Here is a 10103-nt window from a genome sequence, read left to right as displayed (position 1 = left end):
CCACAGTCACACCTCCCCCCAGTCACACCTCCCCCCCAGTCACACCTCCCCCCCAGTCACACCCCCCCCCAGTCACACCTCCCCCCCCAGTCACACCTCCCCCCAGTCACACCTCCCCCCAGTCACACCTCCCCCCAGTCACACCTCCCCCCAGTCACACCTCCCCCCAGTCACACCTCCCCCCAGTCACACCTCCCCCCCAGTCACACCTCCCCCCCAGTCACACCTCCCCCCAGTCACACCTCCCCCCCAGTCACACCTCCCCCCAGTTCACACCTCCCCCCAGTCACACCTCCCACAGTCACAACTCCCCCAGTCACAACTCCCCCAGTCACAACTCCCCCCAGTCACAACTCCCCCAGTCACACCTCCCCCCAGTCACACCTCCCCCCAGTCACACCTCCCCCCAGTCACACCTCCCCCCAGTCACACCTCCCCCCAGTCACACCTCCCCCAGTCACCCCTCCCCCCAGTCACACCTCCCCCCAGTCACACCTCCCCCCAGTCACACCTCCCCCCAGTCACACCCCCCCAGTCACACCTCCCCCCAGTCACACCTCCCCCCAGTCACACCTCCCCCCCAGTCACACCTCCCCCCCAGTCACACCTCCCCCCCAGTCACACCTCCCCCCAGTCACACCTCCCCCCAGTCACACCTCCCCCCAGTCACACCTCCCCCCAGTCACACCTCCCCCCAGTCACACCTCCCCCCAGTCACACCTCCCCCCAGTCACACCTCCCCCCAGTCACACCTCCCCCCAGTCAACCTCCCCCAGTCACACCCCCCCCCAGTCACACCTCCCCCCAGTCACACCTCCCCCCAGTCACACCTCCCCCCAGTCACACCTCCCCCAGTCACACCTCCCCCCAGTCACACCTCCCCCAGTCACACCTCCCCCCAGTCACACCTCCCCCCAGTCACACCTCCCCCAGTCACACCTCCCCCCAGTCACACCTCCCCCCAGTCACACCTCCCCCCAGTCACACCTCCCCCCAGTCACACCTCCCCCCAGTCACACCTCCCCCCAGTCACACCTCCCCCCAGTCACACCCCCCCCCAGTCACCCCCCCCCCCAGTCACACCTCCCCCCAGTCACACCCCCCCCCAGTCACACCTCCCCCCAGTCACACCTCCCCCCAGTCACACCTCCCCCCAGTCACACCTCCCCCCAGTCACACCTCCCCCCAGTCACACCTCCCCCCCAGTCACACCTCCCCCCAGTCACACCTCCCCCCAGTCACACCTCCCCCCAGTCACACCTCCCCCAGTCACACCTCCCCCCAGTCACACCTCCCCCCAGTCACACCTCCCCCCAGTCACACCTCCCCCCAGTCACACCTCCCCCCAGTCACACCTCCCCCCAGTCACACCTCCCCCCAGTCACACCTCCCCCCAGTCACACCTCCCCCCAGTCACACCTCCCCCCAGTCACACCTCCCCCCAGTCACACCTCCCCCCAGTCACACCTCCCCCCAGTCACACCTCCCCCCAGTCACACCTCCCCCCCGTCACCACCCCCCCCAGTCACACCTCCCCCCAGTCACACCTCCCCCCAGTCACACCTCCCCCAGTCACACCTCCCCCCAGTCACACCTCCCCCCAGTCACACCTCCCCCCAGTCACACCTCCCCCCAGTCACACCTCCCCCCAGGTCACACCTCCCCCCAGTCACACCTCCCCCCAGTCACACCTCCCCCCAGTCACACCTCCCCCCAGTCACACCTCCCCCCAGTCACACCTCCCCCCAGTCACACCTCCCCCCAGTCACACCTCCCCCCAGTCACACCTCCCCCCAGTCACACCTCCCCCCAGTCACACCTCCCCCCAGTCACACCTCCCCCCAGTCACACCTCCCCCCAGTCACACCTCCCCCCAGTCACACCTCCCCCCAGTCACACCTCCCCCCAGTCACACCTCCCCCCAGTCACACCTCCCCCCAGTCACACCTCCCCCCAGTCACACCTCCCCCCAGTCACACCTCCCCCCAGTCACACCTCCCCCCAGTCACACCTCCCCCCCTGATTCTCCCACAACCAGCTCATGTTCTCACCTCTGTCACTGGCAGTTTCCCTGGGGATGGGATTATTCGGGATCTTCCAACCTGCTGGAACTCCGCCTCCTGCTTCTGGAGTCACTGATGATCAGACGGCTGAAATCGGATGTTCTGTCGCAGCTGCCAGCCAAACGGCGTAAGATGGTGCTTGTCGAGCCAGAGGCTGTGAGTGTGAAGGCCAGAGCAGCATTGGAAGCAGCGGCCAAAGAGATGACCAAAGACCACAAAACGGTGGGTGTTAGCTGAGGTAACAATTTCTCACCAGTATCAATACTTAGCCTAGTCACAAACGTCACTCTCAGTGAAAGTGGGGCTGTTTTATTGGCGAACCTGGTGGCCATTTTGTGCACAGCAGGATGTAGCAAAGCAGAAAGGTTGTCTGTTGTGTTGGCCCAGGGGACTTGGGGAACCTTCGAGCTCCATGCTCGGCCCAGGACAGTGGTCAGCAACTGTATGGGGCAGCTCTTGTCAGTTCATCACCAGACGCATGATTTCCAAGTAACATACACTCTTGACCACAATCTTCCAAGACAGCAAAATAAGTTCCAACATTTACGGATGAGTTGGTGGAGGGGGCAGGAAAGTGGCAGATGGAGTCCATCTCTGATAAGTGTGAGGAAATGAATAAACAGGAATATACTGAGAGGGGTGGATGAAGTGAGAGATCTTGGTGTGCAAGTGCACAGGTCCCTAAAGGCAGCAGTTCACAGATACATGGTTGTAAAGAAGACCAATGGAAATGTCTCCTTCATTGGCAGAGGTATAAAATACAAAATTAGGGATACAGCGATGGAACTATATAAAACACTGGTGAGACCATAGCTGGAGTATTGTGTGCAGTTCTGGTCACCACATTACAGGAAGAATGTTATTGGTCTGCAGAGGTGGTTGACTAGAATGCTGCCAGGGCTATGAGGAGAGATTGGAGAGGTTGGGGTTGTTTTCCTTGAGAAGGCTGAGAGGTGACATGATTGAGGGAGACAAAATTGTGAGGGGTAAAGATAGAGTAAACAGGAGGAGCTTGATTCCCTTGGCAGAGAGTTCAAAAACCAGGGGTCACAGATTCAAGCTAAGTGGCAGAAGGTGTAGAGGGGACGTGAGGAAGAGCTTTATTACGCAGAGGGTAGTGGGAGTCTGGAATTCACTATCTGAGTTGGTGGTGGAGGCAGAGACCCTAAACTCGTTTAAAAAGTACCTGGATCTGCACCTTAAGCGTTCTAAGCTGCAGGCTGTGGACCGGGAGCAGGAAGGTGGGATTGGAAAGGCACCTGGGTGTCTTTGGGTCAGCATGGATAAGATGGGCTGAATGGCCCACTTGCGTTGTATCCTTTCCGGGACTCTGAAAACCTGGAGCTTTTGTCAGTCCTCCGTGCTTGTGCCCAGCTTCTGGAGAGACTAACTACAGAGGACACCGGAACTGAGACCTGCCAAAGCATGCCGCCTTGCCAAACCCAGAACCTGAAACGTGTGGTCCTGGTCTCGGAGGCTGTTGCTACTTGGATCCTGACACCTCTGGCTATACTTTGCTTTGCAGTTAATCTTGGTGGTAGTCTAGTGTTGTAGAACTGCTTTAATTGTTAATGTCAATAGTAATTTGGAGTACTGTCTGGCACGGTAGCACAGTGGTTAGTACTGGATAAAAGCAAATTACTGCGGATGCTGGAATCTGAAACAAAAGAGAAAATGCTGGAAAATCTCAGCAGGTCTGGCAGCATCTGTAGGGAGAAAAGAGCTAACGTTTCGAGTCCGATGACTCTTTGTCAAACAGTGGTTAGCACTATGGCTTCACAGCGCAAGGGTCCCAGGTTCGATTCCCCGCTGGGTCACTGCCTGTGCGGAGTCTGCACGTTCTCCCTGCGTCTGCGTGGGTTTCCTCCGGGTGCTCCGGTTTCCTCCCACAGTCCAGGTTAGGTGGATTGGCCATGCTAAATTGCCCTTAGTGTCCAATAAAGCTGAACTGGGGTGACTAGGTTACAGGGATAGGGCTGATGTATGGGCTTGGGTAGGGTGCTCTTTCCAAGGGCCTGTGCAGACTCGATGGGCTGAATGGACTCATACACTGTAAATTCTATGAAACTAATCTTTGCACTTAGACTTTTTGACAAACATTTTATGGAGTTTTGACCTATGGAACAAATGATGCAAACAAAGACTTTCAGAAATAAGTTCCTTTTACTTGAAAACGAGCCAAAGATTATGAGTAATAATCTGATAGTGACTGTCACTATTTTGGTTTTTTCAGGGTTGTTTTCTGGGCTGTTGTTTATTTACTGTGGTGTTTTTTTTTGTTTTGTCCACTGGTGGGTTGGGGAGTAGTTTGGGGTCCCGATGGGTCACGTGTCCGTCTTTTTCCCGCGTGTTGGGTTGAGGGGCGGAGCTCCGGTTGGAAGTGCGGGCTTTCTTCCCGCGCCGGAGGAATTGGGGGGCGGGGCCGGTGCTTGTAGGGAGGGATTGGTGGCTGTGTTGCGCCGGGGGGGTGAGGGTTACCGGGTTGTTGCTGCAGGGACTGTGAGGGAATGGATGGTGAGGGGGGGGTTGGGGGGTTCCCTGGGCGCGTGGCAGATTGAGGAAGAGCTATGGCTGATCGGCGTAGGGGGAGGGGGATGCCCCCCCCCCCGGGGTTCGGCTGGTCACATGGAACGTGAGGGGGCTGAATTGTCCGGTGAAGCGATCCCGGGTCTTGGCTCACTTGAAGGGGTTGGGAGCGGATGTGGCTATGCTCCAGGAGACGCACCTCAGGGTTACGGATCAGGTGAGGCTAAGAAAGAGTTGGGTGGGACAGGTGTTTCACTCGGGGCTTGATGCGAAGAACCGTGGGGTGGCAATTTTGGTGGGTAAGAGCCTGTCGTTCGTTGTGTCCAAAGTGGTGGCGGATAGTGCTGGTCGATATGTGATGGTGAGTGGGAGACTTCAGGGGGAGCGGGTGGTCTTGGTTAATGTTTATGCCCCCAACTGGGACGATGCGGGCTTCATGCGGCGCATGCTGGGCCTGATCCCGGACCTGGAGACGGGGATTGATCCTGGGAGGGGACTTTAACACGGTGCTGGATCGCTCGAAGTCTAGGACGGGCAGGAGGCCGGCAGCGGCCTCGGTGCTGAGGGGGTTCATGGATCAGATGGGGGGGGTGGACCCTTGGAGGTTTTTGGAGCTGGGGGGTAGGGAGTTCTCCTTTTTCGCCCATGTTCATAAGGCGTACACACAGTTTGATTTTTTTGTGCTTAGCAGGGCGCTGATCCCGAGAGCAGTGGGGGCGGAGTATTCGGCGATAGCCATTTCTGATCATGCCCCACATTTAGTGGATCTGGAGCTGGGGGAGGGGAAGGATCAGCGCCCGCTGTGGAGGCTGGATGTGGGGCTTTTGGCAGAGGAGGAAGTGTGCAGGCGGATCCGTAGGGGCATAGAGGGGTATCTAGAAACCAACGGGGAGGTGCAGGTTGGGGTGGTTTGGGAAGCGCTAAAGGCAGTTGTCAGAGGGGAGCTGATATCTATTCGGCCGCACAGGGAGAGGGGGGAGAGGCCCGAGAGGGAGAGGCTGGTGGAGGAGATGGTCAGGGTGGATAGGAGTTATGCAGACACCCCGGAGGAGGGGCTTTTGAGGAAGCGGCGCAATCTCCAAGCGGAATTTGACATTTTAACCACCCGGAAGGCGGAGGCGCAGTGGAGGAGGGCGCAGGGGGCGGTATACGAGTACGGGGAGAAGGCAAGTCGGATGTTGGCCCACCAGCTCCGGAAGCGGGAGGCAGCTAGAGAAATTGGGGGAGCCACGGATGCAGGAGGGAACATGGTGCGGGGTGGAAAGGACATCAATGGGGTGTTCAGATCCTTTTACGAGGGGCTGTACCGGGCGGTGCCCCCCCAGGGAAGCCGGTGGGGTGGACCGCTTTTTGGATAGGCTGGAGTTCCCAAGAGTAGGGGACGAGCGGGTGGAGGGTTTGAGGGCCCCAATCGAGTTGGAGGAGCTGGTGGAGGCGTTGGGAAGTGTGCAGACAGGGAAAGCGCCGGGGCCTGACGGGTTCCCGGTGGGATTTTACAAGAAATTTTCAGATTTGCTGGGCCCTCTTCTTGTGAGGACCCTGAATGAGGCTAGGGAGGAGGGGGCTCTGCCCCAACGATGTCCAGGGCAATTATCTCTTTGCTCCTGAAGCGGGACAAGGACCCCCTTCAGTGTGGGTCTTACAGGCCGATCTCGCTCCTTAATGTAGATGTCAAGTTGTTGGCAAAGGTGCTGTCCAGGAGGGTGGAGGATGTGGTCCCGACGGTGATTCATGAGGACCAAACAGGGTTTGTAAAGGGGAGGCAGCTGAATGCCAACGTGCGGAGGCTCCTGAATGTTATGATGATGGCGCCGGTGGCTGGGGAGTCAGAAATAGTGGCGTCCATGGATGCGGAGAAAGCTTTTGATAGGGTGGAGTGGAGCTACCTTTGGGAGGTGTTGTGGAGGTTTGGGTTTGGTGAGGGGTTCATCAGCTGGGTGAGGTTGCTGTACAGCTCCCCGGTGGCGAGTGTGGTGACGAATGGGAGGAGGTCGGCGGACTTTCGGCTTTCCAGGGGGACGAGGCAGGGGTGCCCCTTGTCTCCCCTGCTCTTCGCATTAGCGATTGAGCCCCTGGCCATGGCGCTGAGGGACTCGAAGAGTTGGAGGGGGATTGTGTGTGTGTGTGGGGGGGGCTGTTTGGGGACTTTTCGGGCTATAAGCTCAACGTGGGGAAGAGTGAGCTGTGTGTCCTGCACCCGGGGGATCAGGAGAGGGAGATAGGGGAGCTCCCATTGAAGAGGGCTGAGAGGAGCTTTAGGTATCTTGGGATCCAGGTGGCTAGGACCTGGGGGGCCATGCATAGGCTTAACTTTTCGAGGCTGGTGGAGCAGATGGAGGAAGAGTTCAGGAGGTGGGACGCGCTACCGCTTTCGTTGGCAGGCAGGGTCCAGTCGATTAAGGTGACGGCGCTCCCAAGGTTTTAGTTTCTTTTCCAGTGCCTCCCCATATTGATCCCAAAGGCTTTTTACAGAAGGGTGACTAATTCTGGGGTTTGTGTGGGCACGGAAGGCCCCGAGAGTAAGGAGGGTATTTTTGGAGCGAAGAAGGGAGGTAGGGGGCCTGGCGCTGCCCAACCTGTGTGGATATTATTGGGCGGCGAACGTGGCGATGATTCGCAGGTGGGTGACGCATGGAAGAGATTGGAGGTGGCGTCCTGTGTGGGTACGAGTCTGGAGGCTTTGGTGACAGTCCCACTTCCACTCCCCCCGGCAAAGTACTCCAAGAGTCGGGTGGTGGTTGCGTCCCTTAAAATCTAGGGACAATGGAGGCGGCATAGGGGGGAAGTGAAGGCCTCAGTTTGGGCCCCGATATGGGGTAATCACCGTTCTGCGCCGAGGAGAACGGGTGGGGGATTTGGGAGTTGGCACAGGGCAGGCATCAGACAGTTTGGGGACCTCTTCCTGGATGGGAAGTTCGCGACTCTGGAGGAGCTGGTGATGAAGAGAAATCTCTTCACCCAGAGAGTGGTGAGCCTGTGGAATTCTCTACCAGGCCATTGTATGCTGGATTCTTCGTTTCAGCTGCTAAGTGCCGGCTGAAATGGGGAATTCGCGGGCATTTTACGGCGCCAAACCTCACCGATTCCAGGATCTGTGAGGGGCAACCTGCAGCGGTCGCTCCATACAGCACGGACCCGACCTGCCACAGCCCTAAGGGGCTGGTTTAGCACAGGGCTAAATAGCTGGCTTTTAAAGCAGACCCTGGCAGGCTAGCAGCACGGTTCAATTCCCGTACCAGCCTCCCCGAACAGGCGCTGGAATGTGGCGACTAGGGGCTTTTCACAATAACTTCATTTGAAGCCTACTCGTGACAATAAGCGATTTTCTTTTTTTTTCACATGCGACCCAACGGGCCACGCTCCACCAGCCCTCACGGAAGCCCTACCGACATGGATCCCGGTCGAGTGTGGCAGCGCTGGACACAGTCCGCAGCCGCCACGCTGGGTTCCCAACCGCTCAGACCGCACGGTCAGGAACTCGGCCCATTGTGGGAGGGCCTTCTGATGACTGGGCAAAATCCCAGCCACTGTCTGGTATGTTCCAGTGCCTTTCACACCGAGATCAATCTCCATCCCTAGCCTGTGTCAGGATCATGATGTGGGTGGGGTGGTGTCTAGACGTATGGCCTTATTGCTGCTGGTATACAAGAAGAGGATCAGCCAGGGTTTCAACTGGGTGAAGCCTCACATTTGACAGCATTTTACAAAATTCTTCAGAAAGAAACTAGTTCCGAATGTAATGTTTACTCCAAATTGCTTTATTTTATTGAAACAGAAACGAGAAAAGAAGGAGGCTTTGCTGCTTTTCTACATTCGCACAGCGGAGGCCAAAGTCCGATCAATAATGTGAGTAAGGACAGGTCCGCCCCGTAATCAACTCCCCTTCCCGGTGTTAGAGTGGTTTCAAGACCTGTGTATTGAGTCAGCTTCCATGTGTGGTTATTCCCTGTGGCTCAACTCCGTACAGAGAGGAAAAGACACATCGACAATCTGGACAATATGGCTAGTTAATCAAGCTTGTTACGTGTACATGGAGAACAGACCTGGATATCCGCCAAGATCTGTTATGCTGAACAAGGACCAGAACATAGTACTTATACAACGTTCAAAGCCCGTCCCAGTTGGACACAATCCAATCCGTGAAGCTGCTACATTTAAACTTATCCAATAGAATTGCAGGCAATGTTTAAACTTCACCCAATAGAATTACAAGCAGCGCATGATTGATACTCATCCTGACAGCTGTGTTTACAGTAATTTGCTCTGCATTCATTGTCTGAAAAGCAGGACAGCAAAACCCAGATTGTTTCACAAAGACAAGATATCAGAAATGACGTCCTTTTGGTCAACTTAGCTATCCTAAATCCCATTTGATTACTTATTATTGCTATGTCCTAAAAATATAATTACTCAGTACACTCCGTATAATTAATCGCAACCCTTAATGAAGTAACTATGTAAAACTACTCTAGTGACATGCTAACGATTCAGTTTTAAGAGGTATCATCACTTGACCCCCCCTCCCCGGGCTCCGCCCTGTATACCCCTCCCCTCCCCTCCCCGGGTTCCGTCCTGTACTTGCCCAGCCCTGAGTAGGTGGGATTTACTCGATTTCCTCTTTTACAGAGAGTATGTGAGTGACCTGCTGGAGAGTGGCCGGGACAAGTTCCTGGTGTTCGGGCATCATCGGCTGGTTCTGGACGCATTGTGTGCAACTCTGAGAGACAAAGTAAGATATCAGTTTTTTGAGTGACAATGGTGAGCTCACCAGGGTGGTCTGGCTGGAGAGGTTCAGGATTTAGTTCAAATTTGGGGCAAGATGCAACTCGCAGAAAAATGAGTTTTCACTTCTCGAGGGATAGAATTAAAAAGCAGAGCAGTCATTGCAAAACTGATATCCTAGAATGATCACAGCACAGCATGAGGCGCCGTGGGCTAGGAGCAGGAGCATTATTGTATCAGCCACAATCATTAACCTCATGGTCTGGCACGTCCTCCCCCACTCTACCAATACCATCCAACCAGTGACGATCCGGGAGGGGGGGGGCTTCACCAAATCCCCAGAAGGAGACCGGGCTCACGGGTCACTCCTCCGAAGACCGAAAATCGGGGGAACCACCACGGGCAATCATTGCGAAACTTTGCTGGTGTCAAGACCAGGAGTGGATTCTGAACTGGGCAAGGAACACCCAGTTGTGTAAGTGGGAAGGACACGCCATCCGGATTTATCAGCACATTGGGGGCGACCTGGCCAAGTGCCGGGAAGAGCACAATGGGGTCAAAGCTGCACAATGGGGTCAAAGCTGCACAATGGGGTCAAAGCTGCACAATGGGGTCAACGCTGCACTCATCAACAAGGTGCGTTTCGGAATGCTTTACCCAGCCAGACCTTGGGTCATATATAAGGACAGCATCACTGTTTTTTACTGATCGAGGTGTTAAGATTCAAAACAGAGGTAAAAAAGCCAACATAAGTGTACTTTACCTGAATGCTCGTAGTATTCAGAATAAGGT

The 10103-nt window shown here is 55.9% G+C and overlaps 1 protein-coding gene across 1 annotated transcript in view; it reads left to right on the top strand.

Moving 5' to 3' along the window:
• Nucleotides 1-10103, top strand: part of smarcal1 (SWI/SNF related, matrix associated, actin dependent regulator of chromatin, subfamily a-like 1) — a 68248-nt gene that overhangs the window by 40384 nt on the left and 17761 nt on the right. The window contains exons 8-10 of the mRNA XM_038790328.1: nucleotides 2067-2285; nucleotides 8365-8435; nucleotides 9216-9318. Of these exons, the coding sequence (XP_038646256.1) occupies nucleotides 2067-2285; nucleotides 8365-8435; nucleotides 9216-9318 (393 nt within the window). The remainder of the gene's footprint in view (nucleotides 1-2066; nucleotides 2286-8364; nucleotides 8436-9215; nucleotides 9319-10103) is intronic.

Source organism: Scyliorhinus canicula, chromosome 2 (genome assembly GCF_902713615.1).
Source record: "Scyliorhinus canicula chromosome 2, sScyCan1.1, whole genome shotgun sequence".
In the NCBI taxonomy this organism is placed as follows: Eukaryota; Metazoa; Chordata; class Chondrichthyes; order Carcharhiniformes; family Scyliorhinidae; genus Scyliorhinus; species Scyliorhinus canicula.
The sequence above is the reverse complement of the archived record's forward strand: the minus strand, read 5'-3'. Positions and strand labels throughout refer to the sequence as shown.